The sequence below is a fragment of the Perissodus microlepis genome, chromosome 16 (assembly GCF_051167445.1).
Source record: "Perissodus microlepis isolate ML-2025 ecotype Zambia chromosome 16, ASM5116744v1, whole genome shotgun sequence".
In the NCBI taxonomy this organism is placed as follows: Eukaryota; Metazoa; Chordata; class Actinopteri; order Cichliformes; family Cichlidae; genus Perissodus; species Perissodus microlepis.
Window position 1 is genome coordinate 2,742,125 of NC_140476.1, and position 19,176 is coordinate 2,761,300.

Genomic DNA, 19,176 nt, shown 5'->3' on the forward strand with positions numbered 1-19,176 from the left:
AGGCATAGAAATAAGCTAGAAAAACACAAGTCAGACTGAGCGGCTGCAGGAGAGATAAAAGGTGGCGAGTGGAGTTTTCACTCCTGTCTCCTCAGCTCTCACCTTGACATTGAAGCCGAAGCGTCCGTGTTCATCCGGTCTCATCTTGATCAGGACCAAGTTATCGTGAGGGACTACTCCGTTCAGCTGAAAGAACACAAGTCATCACTTCAACATCACGGATCAGCACATTGTCAAACAACAGCTCAGAGCGCTCAGACTTTAACAGCGGCCGATCCTGGAAGCTTAATAGATTCATTCTCTTTCCTGTTACACGAGTTGATGATACAGCTGCAAATACATTACAGACGACTATAAAAGCACCACAGTACACCAGAATAAAGTGGTTCACTTCAGAACAAAAGCCCAACTTTTCTTGCATTTTTAGCACAAACATCACTTTTTTAAAAAATGTAACCAGTAAATTTAAGTCTGATACACATAAAAAGAATGAAATAGAATGAGAAACTTCAACAGGTGTCATAATATTTGCAGGTATATGTCACCCTTTTCCAAATCATTTAAAACGACCTCTAAGGTTTAGTCCCTTTTACACATATGTCCAAGCAGAGTGTGCCGCGTTCTTTCATCCTCATTTTCCTGGATTTAGGGACTCATAGAAGAAATAAGTCTTGGGACCAAAGACAGCAACAACCCCGCCTTTTTAATAGATGCTTAACAGCCAAAACAATGAGCTAAAAGACTCTAAACAGCTTAGAAAGATTATATAAAAACGGCACAAATATAAAATACTCGGGGATTTCTCTTCATCTATTCAGATATTCAAACATCTAAAATCAGACGACTTCTGAAGCTAACACAGTTTCCATTTACTTGTACAGAAACTGTTGCAGTATTCTTTTATGACGCCTTCGTAAACGGTAACGTACTGACCGTGGTCTTGTCGGCATTGACGGGAACGTCATACATCTCATTGAGGTGATTGTCCAGCAGGCTTTGCTGGGAGTGGGCCTGGATGATCTGGCTCAGGGTCTTCCTGCTCAGCTGCTTGGGCGGGAGAGCTGGAGGCTGACCATCCACCCCATCTGGAGACCTGAGGGAGGCAAACGGCGGGAGGAAGAAGAAGAAAGCAGCAATAAAGGAAAAATGAAGGCGAGATGACAGCGAGAAACACGGTTCAAATTCCTTTGTGTCGCCATTTGTTACGATACCGTTAGTAACACGGGATTTGTGAAGCCTGTGAAGCTGCTGTGAGCGCTCGAGGACGGACAGCAAAGCCGCAAACATGCATTCATGATAACTACACAACAATGGTCTTCCTCTTTGTTAAAGAGGTGGAGTGAAGACAAATGGAGAAAAGCAGGCGAGGAGACCGTGAGAGACAGGGAGGCTTAATAGCACTGTGTTAGTCACAATGCATTAACCTCGATAAAAGGGCTGCTGGAGGAAGGAAAACATCCCCCCTCCATCATCCCGACAATAAAGAAGCAGTCGGCGTGTACGGCGAATCAGCAGCCAGGTGAGGCTTTCAGCATCATCAGGGCTCGGTCTCTGCTGCGTAAAAGCATTTCAGTGCATGTCTGCATCCACGCGTGTGCACTGCTGCGTACGGGCGCTCCTCGGGGGCAGAAGCACAAGTCAAAGAGCATTGCCTTTGTTTTGGCTTCTGCTACCGCTGTCACTTTGTCTCTTAAACACACGAATGCAAACTAACATTTATTATGGGTCAAAACCAGGTCAGGCTTTCAGAGAGAGAGGGCAGCGTGCAGCAGGCCTGAGCCGAGACTGCACATCATCCTGCATTATGCATCTGCTCGGCGCGACAGCCACAACCTTAGGCCAGCCCCGGGATGAAGACACGGCTAAGCCCTGCTTTTTAGCTTTCCTTCTATCAAATACTTCCATACTGGATCTATGTTTATCGCTCGATAAATTTTTGAAAGCACGGTTTAAGAGGGAACCAAATGAGTGTGCAGTGACAGAAAAATCATATGCGGGTACACGAGAGGGCTAAAAAGAGCTGCAATAAAGAAAAATGTTGCTTTAGAAACCACAAAAAGACAAATTTAAGACCTGTTCAGTGCACACCCAGTTCTTATTTTCCAACTAAATAATTCACCAAAGCCTGCCTTTGCTTTGAATTCAGAGAAATGAGTTTGATTACAGCACAGAAAATAATTTATTATGACATGCAGGCTTCAGGCGCTGATGTGCCTAACTTTCATTTAGGTGCACCAGCACATAATTTGGGCGCACGCGAAAACAACGCCACGCCTTCTGGCACTGCAGCGAGAAGTCTGCGTGTGCAGCGCCGCGCTGTTGTAAAGAGGATGACCCAATCGACGTTTAATCCGACAATAACAAATGAAAGAAAATCCACCGTGTCATAAACTCCCAGCTCCGGCCAAAGGCATAATCACGCCAGGCTTTTTCCCTGACGCTGTCAAGGAAATAAAGACACTGCAATTAAAAATAAGGATCCCTCCAGTGTACTGTGGTTAGCTAAACAGATCATTTTCAACTTCACGCCACTAGAAAACAGAACATTAGGGGTTTTTTAAAGGGCGTGGTGACAAAAAGCAGATTCTCGTTTTAGTTTAACTGAAGGAAAATCTCCAACACGTAATGCCGAGGAGTGATCCACCTGGAAACACGCAAGCAATGCTGCAAATATTCACTCGAAAAGGCAGAATTTATTTGATAAATTATATCAAAGCCAAACCACAGCGGTTCCAACCAGCGGCTGATATCAAAAAGTGACTCATGGTTGAGGTTCATAACCACTGAAGCTGAAAGACGTACTTAAAAACATTTCTTCTAATGGTTAGCGTCCCAATTCTCTTCTGCACAGTTGCAGAAAACATTCACAGAAAAAGGAACGTGGCTAATACTAATTACAGCGCTGTGATTAAAACTGATAGATGTGCTTCATTTCTGACTGAACAACTGTAGCTGAAAATAGCGTTGTTTTAAAATTTGTACTAACACTTTGTAATAATTCGACCTTCAACTGAGCGTGCAACGTCACAGCAATTTTTGAAATGATATTTACCTATATGGACTTAAAGCTGGGTAGACTAACACTAACAATTCAGGCTGTTACAGGAAACAAAGGAATTGTACTGGAAGCTCATTTAAGTAGAACCTCGTGTATGTTACATTGTAACTAAATTTAAATAATGCATTCAAATAATTCCAAATACTTCACAGGCAGCATTAAAAAGTGTAATCAAAATAATTCATGAGGTTTAATATTATCAGTGAATTCATAGCTTTTATATATTCTCTAAACCGTGATGGTGTTTTGCTTTTAACCTGAACAGGTAATATGGATCATGAATGTCTCTTACTGACCTGAGGTGCTTTGACACTAAATGTGAAGACTTTTCATCAGGAAACACTAAAGTCTGAAGGGTTAAACATGCAAACTCCAAAATAAAGCATCTGAGGTTCATCTCATAAAACGCTGTTTTGGCCTGTTTTTATTTCCACTACCACGATGGACCAAGCGCACAATAACAGAGAGGGAGGAAGGGAGAGCAGGTGATTATGTCATGTTCTGGCTCCGTAACAGAGCGATGAGCCACTGACTTGGCGTGTTCGTCTGCGTGTGCAGCTTTGTAGGCAGAGGAACTACCACTTAAATGTTACTTAACCATCCTGAATTCCAACTGAGACATTCATCTCTCCTACCAGCTCGATGCAAGATTTCAGACGCCGAAGCAGCCGTGTGGAACTTTATTAAACGACTCGACGAATATTTCACAGTGTGAGAGCATTTTAAGGAGATCCAGAAAGCACAGATACACGCACACACAGACACACACGCGCGTGCTAATTCCTACTTCAGCCCTGTTGCACAAGCGCTCCGCCCTGCTATGCGCTATAAACACATTTTACGGGCTGTTTTTCAAAGGGTTCATCTTTCCACTGGGGCCAGCTAAGTGACACTGGGAGGGTGTGAACTGTCGGGAGAAGCCACAGACACCGACAGGCAGACTTTAAAAACAAAAACAAAAGCTGTCAACTCAGCAGTACTCTCAGACTAAATCTGATGAGTAAAATGTAAGTTCTAAATTAAAGGGTGGCTGTGTTCGGGGGACGCTCTATTTACGAAGCAGTCAAATTATGATCCAACCACCGCTCTGCCACCGAGTCCAAAGCTGATGTTTGCTGCCCAAATACAAAGAGCTTGAAGAAACGTGGGTGGGACGTGCGTTAAAAGGAGAAGGGGACGACTTACGGTGTGGAGTCCAGGCTGATGCTGTTAGCCTGCGTGGACGACGCCGACTTGTGATTGGAGGAGAAGACGGGCAGGCTGGGTGAAGCGTGGATCACGTGATCCACCAGGTGGCCGACCGACGACGGCCGTAGTCGCGTGCCTTCTTGGACAAACAGCGAGTTCCTGGCAAACAAACAGACGCAGACACAGTGTTCAAGGGCAGCGATGGAAACGTGACCCCAAACGCATCATTCATTTATTTACCAACAAGACGTTCAGATTTAAAGCGTGTGATCTTTACAATTTAACTCTTTTTACATTCGCGTCTGGATTTATGTCAGCTGTAAGGCTGCAAGGAGGCATTGCTTATTAAAACATCCAGATTTGACACTTTAATGATGCTCTGCCTTCATCTGATTCATAACAGATGCTGAACAACTGGAAGATTATTCACCTGCTCTCTGTCATCTTTAAGCCTGCTTTACGATTTCTCCTCATGTAAGGCTGAAAGCCATAAATGGCCATTATGGTAAAGGAGACCCCAGCAGTGCTACTCAGACTGAAGCCGATGTTTCTCTGGCTGAATACTGAGTTAACAAACGTTGTGGTAAAAGAGGCGGAGCCACTCAGAACCAGCAACGACTCTTTAAAAACTCGTTATCACCCACCAATTAATTCTTGACAAGTTTAATAAAAAAAACAAACAGGTGTCAAAAAGGAGAGAAAGAAAGAAGTAGTTGGACCAGTGCCTGGTCTGTTCTCTCCACAGTGAAGCAGACTTTTACCTGCAGAAAGACAGCAGTTTTATTTACTTTATAAACTTCTCGTTAATCTATAATAACAGAGCATAAGCTGACCTGAAAATAAACACAGCCTCAGCCCTGTGAGAGAGGAGTGGACGGGAAATATCCGATATATCCTGACGAAGGAGAAACTCCTCATCAGTGAGCGTGCACTTTAACATTTAGTTTTCTTCACAGGTGAAACTACGCAGTGATCTTGAATATTGTTTAGGGAAAGGGTGGGGGAGCTGCAGGTTTTAGATGTGTCCTTGATCCAACACAGCTGATTTAAATGGCTAAATTACCTCCTCAACATGTCCTGTAGTTCTCCAGAGGCCTGGTAATGAACTAATCATTTGATTCAGGTGTGTTGGCCCAGGGTGAGATCTACAACCTGCAGCACACTGGCCCTCGAAGCCTGGAGTTACTTTTACAAATAAAGTCCCTGAAATAAACTCCTCATCAAAGTCTCTACTGCACCAATGAACCTGTCGGGATATTTCTCCCAGCTGTATTTTCTTCCACGAGGTCCGCAGCAGAACACCGTCTGCTTTGGACTATTTTCTGGACTTTTTCCACATCGGCAAAATCTGACATGGACTTTGCACCAGGAGCTGGCAGGTGAACATTTGGGCTCTCACATCTCTGCTGTCTGAATCCCAGAGAAGTCCAGGTCTGCGGGACAAAGGTGAAGAGTTACGGAGACAGCTGAAGTGTACTCAGAACTCACTGATTGGGCGTGCCGGGCGGGGAGCGAGTGGGCAGGCTCTGGGTCTCCAATCTCTCGTCCGATAGGCTGTTCCTGCTGACCGACTCCCAGTCGGTTCCACTCACCAACTTCCTGGCCAGCGGCTTGCTGGGTGACCTGCTCAGACAGACGCACTAACTCAGCGTTGCACAAAATCAACATGAATCATCAGCTGACCATCAAGAACCCGAGAATTACCTGGCAAACACTCTGTCCTTGATGCCTTTCTCCTTCCCGTACTGCACAGACTGCACCTCTGTCCGCCCGCTGAAGACGACAAAAACAACTCTTAAGTTTAGGACAGTTTCAAAGGTTTTCTGTGACAAATGTGATAAATCCATACATGCATATCGATTTTATTTAACACAACAAGACCGTGCTGCCTTATTCTAATAACGAGAGGCACTTCAGTGAATTAGCTCCTCCGATCTTTAAGAAATCTAAACACCGTGAGCTGCCTGCCAACCAGTAACAAGCACAGCATATTTCATCTTCTGAAACAAAGTTAATAAGATTTTTAACAGCACAAATTCACAATTCAGGTCTGTGCTTATTGAAAAGTCAGTCAATATCTCAACCAAACACACGCGCGCACTCAGCGGAGCCAAACATCAGACGAGCCTCGCTCACGTTGCATCACTGCTGCTCAATAATGCATCACAAGACCTCCAGCTCTCAGTTCAGCTCTCGCTCACATTTCATAGAAAAAGGAAACGAAAAACATGGCGCCAGTGAAGTGAAACAAAGTTGACACGGTGCAATGTCATAAAGCAGCGAGGAGAAAACCTCATTTTATTTTATGTTTCGGTGCCGGTTCCAACTTGAAGTAAAAAACAAAAAACTATCAAACCAAACGGGAAGGAATGCTCTGTCTGAAAGGAGGAGGGCGGCGGCAGCGTTACGGAAAATGTGAAATGAAATGCACGGCTGGCTCTCACGTGGACACAAACACTTCCCGCAAAACTTGAAAGACAACGGTCGGAAGGCCAAACACGAATTCGGTTACTTTGTTTCAGGCAAACCATGAATAATTAAGCCGTGCTTTTCAGGGGCAAGGTAGTGCGAGAAGGTTCAAAGGCAAACAGCGGCCACTTTCAGCGTCTCAGCCTCGCAAACTGAAGCGAAGGAGGAGGGCGAGACAGCATCCACCCACATATCTGTGTGTGCGCTGGACATGTGAGACCCTGGATGCTCAGAGGCTCGCCGGTGTTTCTCTGACAGCTCGTGTTTGTGGCCTGCGGTTCTCACCAGTATCTGAACTTGGAGCCCAGGGTGAAGTAGTAGGCGAAGAAGTTCTTCTGCGGCGGGATGGGCCGCTCCAGCCTGAAGAAGGTGTGGTGCTCCACGCAGGCTTTCCACAGGTTCTTACAGGCCCGGTAGTTGACCATGTTGAAGCCGAGCAGCGTCTCACGAGACTCTGTCTGTGTGCAGCGAGGAGAGGACGGGGTTAGTTCGTGACCTGCTCCGATCATCCATAACTGTTAGCTACAGTAACAAACTGTTGCACATGTTTGCCGCCCTGTTATTACTTTTTATTCTCTACTTTGAGCGATTTCAGACAGGTTCTTTTCTCCTGAATCACAAAGGGCCTTCGGGGGGCGATAACTGTAAGAAAGAAACATCGTGTGGCTCAGAGAGCAGCAAAAATCCAGGAAAACCCCCGTCACACTTCATTACTTTGAGATAAGCTTGTCTTTAGTACTCTGAGTCTATTTCAAACACTTAGCTTGTTAACACTTTTGGTCCTGAACAGAAATAAACAAACAAGAAGCGCTCAGAGAGCACAAACTCCACCAAGGCAGCTTTTAAGAAAACTGTTTTTATTTTATTTAGTTTTCTTTTTAAACGTAAAAGTGCGAGCTTTTGTTATTTGCACTGCTGAGTATAATTATTATTAATGTGGATATAGTGCATTCATTAAAAATACAAACATACTAAACTAACATTACTATGACTTTCAAAGTCAGATCAACCGGACTGAACTTGTTGGAGAGGTCAGAGGTCAAATCTGACCCGATATGTGATCATTTCCTTGTGTTGAGAATCCACAGCTCGCGTGTTAGAACCACGGTTTCTAAGCTCGAAGGCTTTTTGTCCATTTTCCAATAATAACTCATGAAGCTGATCTTGAAGACCTCGGTGGGTGGAAGGCCAATTCAATCGGCTTGTTAAGATGAGCCCACTCGACACCCCTACAAGATTTATTAGAAATAAGTTTTTAAACTATTGTGTTTACAGACAGAATAATGCACACACAACCAACACCAGAAACATGACCTTAACTTCAGACGGGCCATGAAACCAAGCTGCCCTGCACCAGGGCAAACCTCCACCTACACCCGAGCTCCACCTTCTGTACCTGACTCAGTGTCTCTGACCTGCGCTGGTCTCACGCTGGCAAATAGAAATACTCGTCCTGTGTGCGCTCTCACATGATCAACACTCAAACTTTCCTGTGTATTATAATTTGTATTGTCATCAATAATAACAACTGTGTGTTCTGAATTTGTACTTCGATTTATGGATGCACTTTTTATCATCTCCTGAGCTATGAGCTGAAACACCTGGAATGAAATATGTTTATACAGCAACAACAACACACTGAAAAATGAGGAAGCTTAACGTCGAATCTTGAGAACGATGCTTGAGAACGGGAGTTGCCAGCGGCTGTAATTGTTTGTTTTGTAATAACGCTGGGCTTAAGATATTACGTCGGGTTTAAAAGGGCTAAATGAGGACAGGAGAGTAAATATTTGTGGTGGAGACAAACATGCTGTTTGTTGTGTTGAAAGCAGAAACACATTCAAGGGTGAAACAACACACAAAAGGGAGGGATTACAACAGAGACGCCCAGGACACAGACAGCAGGGGGTTAATCTGATGCTATCACACACACACAGAGGTTAACAGGTGTGTGTGTGTGTGTGTGTGTGTGTGTGTGTGTGTGTGTGTGTGTGTGTGTGTGTGTGTACACTTACTGCCTCTCTTCTCAGCTGGATGAAGAACTGTTTGCACTTGAAGGAGATTTTCACTATTTTCAACCTGGAAGCAGAAAAGCGGAGTTACATTTTCAGTCCTGAGACGCTGACGTTCCACGTTCAAACAACCCGACACACTCTCCTCTTTTCCACTCGTCACACATTTTCACGCTGCACAACATTTAGCCTCCTCTCTGCTGTCACGTCTGCCTCGTCATCTCTTCTCATTTCCACCCATCCAGCCAAAGTTAACTAAAAGTAAACTGAACTTAAAACAAGTGGAAAGACTAATTAAAGCAAATAAAAATAACAGGAAATGTCAGTGTGACTGTGTTGAGTGCTTTTATACATTTTTTTAACTTCTTAAAAATTACAATCTGACAAATCATCATGAAACCAAAGTCATGGAAGAGCTTCGAAAAACGAAAGCGTCTGGACCTCTTTAGGTTCGTGAAGATTTCACCTCTCGCCCACGAGAAGCTTCTTCAGTTCCAACAACAAAAGGTGGAGAGTCGTAGTGGGGCAACCCCTTTGGAGGTGGCAGTTGATCTACTATTGATCATGTGAGTCACCAAGGTGTGAGAAAAAGGTGTGGGTCATTACCATCACTGAGGATTAAGGGTGAAGCCACCGTGAGACCTTCCTGACTGAGAACAACATCTGAACGTCTGAAACAAGCAGCCAATCGTGGAGACGGAAAATGAAGCCAAGTGCCAAAACTGAACGACACAGGAAATCATTCCTGCCCGTGGCCATCTCCTCATCCAGCTAATACACTGTAAACACTGTTACATCCCTTTGCACACCTGCTTGGTAATGTTGCTGTCAATTTTCTTGATATTTATTTATAATCACATCTGTCAACCCAGGATATTTATTATTTGGTGATTTGTATACACTGTGCTATTCCTTATATCTGGACATATTGTATTGCTAATAGTCTAGTCTGTTTTTGTCTTTTTGTTTCTGTTTTACTTAATGTTTCTGTACTGGAGCAACTGTAACCCACATAAATTCTCTAAGGATCAATAAAGTATTCTGATTCTGATTCATGCCCAACTAAACTAAATTTTAAAAGCTGGGTTTAAAAAAAAAATCCAACAGCACAACTGAAGTGTGAGTGAATATTTTTAAAGCTCATCTTAGAGCAGGGATGCTAAACTCATCTTCGCTGTGCCGGACCAGTGAAACCATTTAGCCCCTGAGAGAGCTCAATATGAGAAAAACAAGTTCAACTTCATACAGCACGTCTCAGTTTTTCTACACAATAAAGAAAAGCTGATGTAATAAATTAATCTATCAGCACAAATTTTTAGGCTTGAACTGTAAGAAGTAAGACGGACCGTCCCGTTACTGTAAAACAAAGTTTTTGTTCAGTTACAGAAAATGTCTTTTTTTCCATCATGTAATTTTTTATCTGTGACTGAATTAGTTTGGTGTTGTATGACTGGCCATGAGGGAGGTCTTTATCTTTATCAGCAGGAAAAGCTGGAAAACTTTCTAATGCAGTTAAAAGTCCAAAGTTTATCCCCTCGTCCACATTTCCAGATTCAAGTCTTTGCCGGGCTAATTCTGGGCCCCCAGCCTTATGTTTGACACCCCTGTCTTAACATTAGGGCTTAAAATTAAGAGCACTGCGGGAAAAAGTACAGACAGGAGTCACAGCTCGTAGACTTACATGATGAGATCTGAGTGTACAGATAAAATCGTTTGGGATTGGTCCCACAGTCAGGTGATTTTTCTTTTGTTATGCTAAAGGGTTTATTAGGGTTTTGTCAAGTTTAGTTTTAAACTGTTGTGGAATATTTACATTTTAAGAAGAAAATGAATTAATTAAATTAAATTGGAGCTGGTTCTGGTTCTCATACAGTGCTTTTGTACTCCTGCTTGCTTCTCCACCACAATCTTCTGTAAGTCTGACTCATGTGTCCTATCAACTGTTCATTTAACCTCTGACCTCCTGCCAGAGGTTGAAGGCGTGGGCTAAAAGACCGTGCCAACACCAGAGAGTCCGAGGCTTTAACCACGCCCATATTACCTCATCAATCTGTGCATTACCTGAAACGCACACGCTATAAAAATGACTCAGAAACCGCACACGCGTGACCACGGTAAGAAAGTCTGCTGATGAGCGGCAGGAGCAGAGTAACCTAATCCCTTCCTCTAGTTTTGTTGCTGCTGTGACTCATCGCTGCTTGCTAAATATATTTTACATACTTGCTCGCACACACACGTGCATGGACACACACACACTCAGAGCGTGAGTCATGCCCCATCTAAGTGTGGCTCATTTGTCAGGCTGCTGTGAACAGAAATAGGAAAGAGGCAGAAATCTAAATGTCTCTCTTGACCCCTCCTCATCTGACAGATCGATCTGCGATAAGGCAAAAGGGGAGGCGGCGTGAGGTGTGACGGGAGGGAACCGGACGCAGAAACGGCGAGCTTCTGTCTGTTAAAGGAGGACAGAAAGAAGAGGAACGGGAAGAAAGATCGGCGAGCGTAGGCCGAGAGATGCTGTTGACTATAATGTTTCTCTCCCGCTCCCTCCCTCTCTCACACATGGTAGTCAGCAGCTGTTGGGGACACCGCTGTTGGTCTCTAAATTTAGCTCAACAGACTGGATGCACACGCACACTTCCTTTAGCCTATTTTTCCTCCACTCAGGACGACTTTGCATCAGCTTCTCTCGCTTAAGCGCTCATTCCACGGAGACTTATCCGTACTCGCTCAAACCGGAAACAGAGTCTTAACCCTAAGATTTCATGGTTTGGCTTTCCTGTGGCCCAAATGGAAAGACCTCAGATTTATGAATATAGGCCTCGCAATGTCTGTAATACAAAATCCTTCCATCGAATCAAACTCATCTTAGAAAAACCCCCAAAGATGCACCTACACACACACACACCAGCCGCTGTGCGAGTGTGTTCAGGATGTATTAAGCCTACACATCTTCCAGCGTTACAGAGGTTTGAGTAGTTCATCTCCCACCCTCAGCACCCATTAACATTTAACCACCCACAATGCTACGGCAGAGAATGGGAGATTTCCAAGAACTGATGCTTCACAGAGAGAACGAGAGCAAAAGGCATAAAGAGCGATGAGATTAAGTGACTTGGACACAGAAAGAGAGAGAGAAGCAAAAGCAGGACAAAGAGAGAACGACAGAGCAGATTTGACGCCTGTAATATTTTCAGGAAACCTAGTTTCACACAAACCCCCTCCCCCCACTTCCCAGAAAAATCTGGTGAAATCATCTGTATAATTCCAGAAAAGCTCAACGGGGGCTTAAACATTAATATGCCATGTCAATAATCACCATGTGAGGGGTTTCCAAAATATTATGCAGCTCGTTTCTCAGCAAAAAGGGTTCCTGGAAGCAGTACAAGAGGAACTGCAGACCGACAGGCGCAGAGGTGGATTTGTGACAAGAACATTCACCGTTTGATTTCCCAGTTCGGGGCAAATTTGGCAGGAGGAAATGACAGAGTATGAAAATATCAGTGAAGTACACTTTCTTTCTTTCCCCCAGCAGTGCACCGTTTTTCATCCACATCGGATACGTGCCAGGTTCTCCGCTGGCTGCAGAGCTGCTTTCAAACAACCTTGATCTTTGGCTCCGAGCAGGTGAAACTAGAGCCTCAGATCAGAAGCGTCTTTTGGGTTTTTTGATACTCCAAAAATAATAAGTGCAATACACGATGTTTACAGGAATACATACATGTTTCGAAAAGCACATGTAGTTTCTACGTTTTTAAATCTATCCGATTTCCTGGGTGTGCCGAGGGAAAGATTCTCCCCCCTGTGGTGTCCCTCGGGGTTTAGTACTCTTTAGTCCTCTCCTGTGCATCTTGTATATTCTCATTCATTATCAAATTCACTGATAATGCAACTCATTCCACTCTGACCAACCACTTTACTGAAAGTAAACGATGGAGAGGAGTCACCTGTGAATCCCATATGCCACAGGTCCACACAGCTTCAGATTCAGAGTCATTTTTGGACACGTTCTGACCAGAGGAACCTCGTCACATTTTTAAACATATCATAGAGGAAGTCCTCCTTTTATGTAAGTCTACACATGAATTAAAGAACTGGAAACTAAAAGTTCTTATTTCCTTGTTGTGTGGGGGGTGATAATAAGCAATACTACCGGGTAAACAGGTACTAAAGAGGCATCTTTGAGTGACGCCAATCCACGAGGAACAGTCTAGACCAGTGGCGTCAAAAGGCTGGCCCCAAAGGATCTGATCTGCCTGCGCAGAGGAACCTCCCCGGCACTTTCTCTCAATTTGTAAAGCTATCGAGACAGAAAATGACACCGAAACACGATTTCAACCACAACGGCTCAGAGGTGTCAGATGCTGTCCTTTGCCACAGACTGGCATAGTCTGGTAAGGAGAGCACAGAGGGTTCATCGGCTGGGTGTTTGCTGGTGCCCACTCTAAAACCAGTAGGATCCAGTAACATTAAAGGCTTTGTGAAGGGTAAGAAATAAACCAGTCAAGTTCAGAAATCACACCAACATCTGCTAGCAATGGGAAAAGCTCCGTCCAAGCTCAGTGCTCCTTGTATTCTTACTATGGAAGCCCGTTTCCGCCACTAAATAAAAACAAAAAGGATCCATAACTCAAAATTCCGAGTTATTTTCTCGAAATTTCGATTTATTAACTCAAAATTTTGAGAAAAGTAACTTGAAATTTCGAGTTAGCGCTGCCAATCAGTAATCTACGTGAATGACGTCATTTCCTCGTTACCCGGAAGCTGAAGCCCTCACCTACAAATGCTACAGCTAAGCTACCGGTATTACATCCAGTCGTGAATGCACAGATTGCTGAGTGTTTTCAGCCTGGCTTCACAAATGATGAAATCCCTGTGTTATTAGCTGAATCACATGGTGTTACTATCAGCAAACGTACTCGCGAAAGCGCCAATTTGTTGGGATCCGTTTTTGAGTGCGCGGTCCTCTGCGCCATATGCTTCCGGGTAACAAGAAAGCGACCTCATTCACGTATATTTTTGATTGGCAGAGCTAACTCGAACTTTTGAGAAAAGTAACTCGAAATTTTGAGTTATATTTCTCGAAATTTCAAGTTATTAACTTGAAATTTCGAGAAAACTAAGTCGAAATTTCGAGAAAATAACTCGAAATTTTGAGTTATGGATACTAGCTGTTTTGTTTTTATTTAGTTGCGGAAACGGGCTTCCATATCTTACTACTTACAAGTCACTTGTAATGTTATGCTATACGACTTAAAACAGGATAAAACAGGTTCTTCTAACCACACAACTCACATTTCAAGTGTTATCACAAAACCCATGACACACAACCACCACTCAACTCTGATCTCGGTTTCCTCCAACTTGTTGTGGTTGTAGTCTCGCTGCCAGCTGGAAGCTATGCTCACAGAGCATCATACTGGCATTCCTGTTACCACTGGAAAGGCAAACACCCTGGAAGTCACGCAGAACTCAGGGGAGCATCCCAGTCATCCTCAGGGATTCCCCAGAGCTCCCTTTGAAACCTCGCTTTAAAAAAAACCCATGTAAATCCAGTCATAGCACTACCTCTGTCACTTCTGCTTTTCACCTGTTTCTTACTTTGTGTTGTTGTATTTTAAAGGACACAGGAAAGTACAGAAACTGAGCCCACATACACACAGCGATGTCTGTGATCCTCTCTTCTTGACGTGTGGGTCACTCACCATGGGAAATAGTTGATCCGTACCCTGTTCTTGTAAATCACAATTCCAGCAGACATCACCCCGAGGAGAATCTCTGTGTTACTCTGGTCCTGAGGAGAGGAGAGTGGGACAGGTGAAGGAGGGCGTGGTAAAGGTGGAGGCAGGTGGGAGGGAGGAGAGTAAAACCGGCTTCCTCACTGATGTAAACCAAGTATGTGTTCCTAAATCTGACACAGACTCACAGTTTTAAACTGAGCTTCATGATTATAGCTCTCACACGCATTTCATACTTTAACTTTAATTCTGCCCGTCACATTTAATCCACGCTCGAGTCCCTTTTGTACATCCCATAATAACACAGCTGAAAACTCACTGCTCTCATTTCCTTCAGCAGCTGGAGCGCCACTCTCTACTGCCTCAGCTAGAAATTACAACAGGCTAGAGCAGCTCTTAAGTTAGCATAGGAGTGTTTTAGCTCGCTGCTGTGAAGTGAAACTACATGAATATAACAGAATGCAGATGAATAGTCAGGAAGCTCGTGGATAAAAAGAACTGCATCACAAATACGGATTAAATGCTGGCTTTCCTGCTCTGCTTCTATGTGTTGGTGTCATGATGAGAGCTGTGTGGCATTTCTGCAGGGTGTGGGCATCAACGTCAGCTGTACACGCTGCAGCTCCACTGACCTGATTGGCTCTGTGAAAACAGTGTATGAACCACGTTGTGACAGCGGGAAAGAGGGAAACCTTTTACAGATTAAAACGTTGTGATATCAGTTTTGAGCACAACGGCTGAGGGTGGGTCCGGACTCTGGATTATCACCTAACCGCTCGCGGCCGTTGTGGGGGGGAGGGGAAGGAAGCAAGACGGCTAGAGTGAGATCGCAGACAGTGGACATGTCTGACAGGCCTCCGAGCTTTGGTGGAATTAAAAAAGAAATAAAAATGTTGCAGTTGATGAACCGTAATGCTCCAGAAGCAAGGACAAACTCTTCGTAACACAGTCTTTAACACACAGGCGTTAACAGACTTACCCTTGCATAGTGCAGCTCTACCCCATAGAGCTCCAGCGTGCGTGCTGTGTTCAGATAATTAAACTCTGACTCGGCCGGAGATAGACCGCTGAGAGAGAGAGAGGGGAAAAAATAAACAGAGAGAGAGGGTGAAGCAGCCGTCGGGAGGCCGTGCGGAGCAGCGACGACGACGCGGTGTGTGTTAGACATATGGAGGCGGAAAATACACAAAGAAAAGCAGCAAACAAACGAGCCAGGCAGAAGGAAAAGGTCATTAAACCTGCAGCATGTGAGCCATATGTGTGCTTTTATACAGGGACAGTAATCAATATTTCTACTGTATTTGGTAACACCTTATAATAAGGGCCCATAACTAACAGTGTAACACCCCTGTAATCAAATTACAAGTAATTAAATTTACCTACAAACACTTAAAGGTTGTCGTAACCGGTCAGGGTTCGACAGGAAACAAAGAATGATACTGTAAGTCTGCTCAAGGATGCATGAGTAATTTTAAACATTGCATAACTACAGGTATTTTATAGAAACCAATTATGATGCAAGTGATTTTAAGTATTGCATCATTTCTTGATAATGTTGCAGAAGAACAAACAATATTTCCCCATCTTCCATCGTGACTGTACGCTAAGGTTCAGTGTTATGGATTAACCTTTGCTTAACCTCGCCTAACTTCCAGGTACGTTACAGGAAAGCAGAAACTCCTTTCTGTACACTCCCTTTGTGAGTTTAGTTTGAACAGCGATTATGAAAGAAAAATAAATTAAGCTCCAAAGGTTGATTCTGTTCATCTGGACGAAGCGTTCACAGTGGGAGAAACGTTTCGTCACTCATCCAAGTGCCCAGCCCACTGAGGAAACAACGGGCTGGGAGGGCTGGTTTCAGTCATTATTCGACTGTACCTACATTTAAGTGTTTGCAGGTAAATATAAATAACAATTAAATTTGATTTAATTACACGGGAACCACGCCCGTAATATACAGTATGATGGTGTAGATGCTGAAAATGAACATAAAGAACCAATTTTCGATTTTCCGCCTCCACATGCAGGAAGCTGTACCAAATCACAGGTGTGTTGTAGGGTGTCTCAGCATACCTGTGCTGCTGGTGATGTTTGGCGACCTCTTTGTGAAAGTCTTGAGGGGGGTTTGGGATAAAGGAGTACTCAGACAGATAGCCCGGACTATGCTCTGCTTCACTGTAGTCCCCCAACTCAGCTAGAAAGAGAAGAGAGACGCATGTTAGGCTTCAGGATGTTCAGTTTTTCCCCATTCTTGGCTCAGACATATCCATCTGTGGGAGTGGATATATCCGTCTATTGTCAACTAGCCCCACCCAACTGCTGTTCAAACCCTTTGATTGAGAGGGGCAGCCAATCAGGAACAAGTTGGCAAAAGAGTTTGTTTTAAGACGAATAAGGATTATTTTGAACACTTAATCATGCAAAGCTACTTTGGTGGAGCCGCTAACTCTAAGTACTAACTGTGCACTTAGTTTTACAACACATCAGGAGGATGTTTGTTAATAACATCAGATTCCTCATGATTTAATAAAATGACCTCATCATTCGACACGTAAAATATCTTAAAGCGACCTTCTTTTCTCTTATATACACTGTCACAATTGGGGTTTCACACTAAACACATTAAACTAAGCGTGTGAAGAACTTATGCTCTGCCTCTGAGCCCAGAAACCCCGCCCACCAGATGTTTCAATATTCTGTCAGGAGGGGCAGCCAATCAGAAGAGCAGTGAGAGAGACATTAAAGGGAGAGGAGCTAAATCTGCTAGTTTCAGACAGAGGCCGAACTAAAATACTGCAATAAGCCCCAGTAAAGAGCAAATGTGAAACATCACAGAGTTGGAAATGGGAATAGCTGGCATCAGTAACAGATGAGTGCAATGATAACTGTCAGATCTCTGATAGCTTTCAAAGCGCTCTAAGCTCAAAGTGAATCCAGCGAGCTCACTAGGTTAAAACCATCAAGTCACTCAAGCAGTCTCTCGACTAACCTACAAACCTGGTGGCCAGAGCATATTGACCAACCAATCAATTCTAGCTCTCCCTTTTATTGTGTATACACCACCAGGGACGCGTGTGTGCGGTCAATAGCTCTCGTTTCATACAGTAGTTTAAGGTTAGTTTATTTTAAGCTGCAGTTCTTTCTTTACCAAGGTTCAGCGCGAAGGTCAATGAACCTCAAAGACTCGTCAACCTGATCTTTCTTTGTGGATCCATCTCTTGATGTGAAATCCATACTCAGCTGCCGATTGGCTCAAAGTGGGAGATACTAGCTTGAGCTCAAGGGTCTTATAATGATGCTACTGATGATTTTACTTACATTGCAGGTAATTTAATAGAAGTGTGTATATGTCAATCTGGATACTTGTGTTTGTACAAGTTGCGGTAAGATTAGGATGGTATTCAAATTCTTTTGATGTTTTTGGTTTTCAGGCAGTCATTTTCTGCCTTTTTTTCTTTCAGAGCTTTGGCGTTGGATTTAGAGCTGTGAGTACAGCATTTGGGCTGAGCTAACTGAATTAGCAGCATAACAGCTGCTACGAACAGTTTTTCCCCAAAAGTGAACATGTATCTTCATAATCTATGCTGGCACTGAGCGACGTGACAACACGGACCTAGCTACACTCTGTATCTGTGCGTGTGTGTAAAAGCAGTAGCAGTGTGATTCAGCTAGACTAGGCCAAATCTGCTCTGTGACCTACATACTGAAGCTGAGGATATTCCCAGCAAAACATGTGATAGAGGAAGAGCGCTGAAAGGAAGAGGGAGGCAGAGTGGAACGAGGTAAGAGAGGGTTTATGAGCGCATAAATCGGTGGAGGAGGGGCTGAACATCGACTGCAATGGCCTAGTCTGCAGGTCTGCATAGTAATGAACAGGTTGCAGTCAGTGGGTTTTACAGTTATAGTGGTTAAATGAGGCTCCAGAACAGCTAAAGTAAAGCACAAGGTGATCACATCAAGCCAAGTGCAGAAGTGGATTTAACAGATCTGATTAGACAGAGAAACTTGATTATTATTTAATTTTTTATATCAAATTCCCTTGAGAGCGGCTGGATTTGAAATGCTGTTAGTGACCGAGTCGTATGTGCTTTATTGCATAAAGCTTGATTTACACTTGTGTGCTGAACCTCTGCTTTGCTGTTGGCAGCAGAGCATCTGCATTGCTCTGCCGTCGCCAGTGAAACCGAGCTAACTGTGTTGAGCCTGAAGCTAATAAATATTGAACAACAGCTACTGAAATGCATGAAAGGGTGAAGCGACTGAGTCTATGCACGCATCACCAGAGCAATGAAAACCAGAAAATAGCCTGGTCCCACTGGCGTGTAGTGTACTGACTATTGCATCAGCATTCTAAGCTATACAGCTGCATGCTTCTATTTAATGGAGTGTGCTAATACGTGTTTGCTGTATATAATACCACCAAGCTGACCCGTTACAACTGCTGCAGCAGTACATTGGCACATGACACTAGAGGTTTCCACGTAAGACAATCCTGAGTGACGGCCGAGTAGCTACAGGATCCACGCCAACGTTCTGTTGAATCCATCGTTGCTTCCATCCAGCAGCACCTTGTAGGACGGTCGAGAGGTAGAAGATGTCCAAACCACAAAGCAGTTATCAGACGTTCCTGTGTTCCCTGGTTGGCTTGCTGAACTGCTCTGGGTGCTCCAGAGTTAAATCCATCCAACCGGGCTCTGAGCCTCTTACTGAG

At 43.9% G+C, this 19,176-nt stretch overlaps 1 protein-coding gene across 1 annotated transcript in view; it reads right to left on the reverse strand.

Annotated features, from left to right (window-relative positions):
* The window catches only part of ptpn4a (protein tyrosine phosphatase non-receptor type 4a), a 72,832-nt gene that overhangs the window by 12,749 nt on the left and 40,907 nt on the right, over window positions 1-19,176 (reverse strand). The window contains exons 8-17 of the mRNA XM_084908123.1: window positions 16,539-16,659; window positions 15,445-15,532; window positions 14,433-14,521; window positions 8,731-8,794; window positions 7,001-7,173; window positions 5,951-6,019; window positions 5,735-5,869; window positions 4,244-4,405; window positions 934-1,093; window positions 103-186 (exon numbers count right to left, since the gene is read on the reverse strand). Coding sequence (XP_084764249.1) covers window positions 103-186; window positions 934-1,093; window positions 4,244-4,405; window positions 5,735-5,869; window positions 5,951-6,019; window positions 7,001-7,173; window positions 8,731-8,794; window positions 14,433-14,521; window positions 15,445-15,532; window positions 16,539-16,659 — 1,145 coding nt within the window. The remainder of the gene's footprint in view (window positions 1-102; window positions 187-933; window positions 1,094-4,243; window positions 4,406-5,734; window positions 5,870-5,950; window positions 6,020-7,000; window positions 7,174-8,730; window positions 8,795-14,432; window positions 14,522-15,444; window positions 15,533-16,538; window positions 16,660-19,176) is intronic.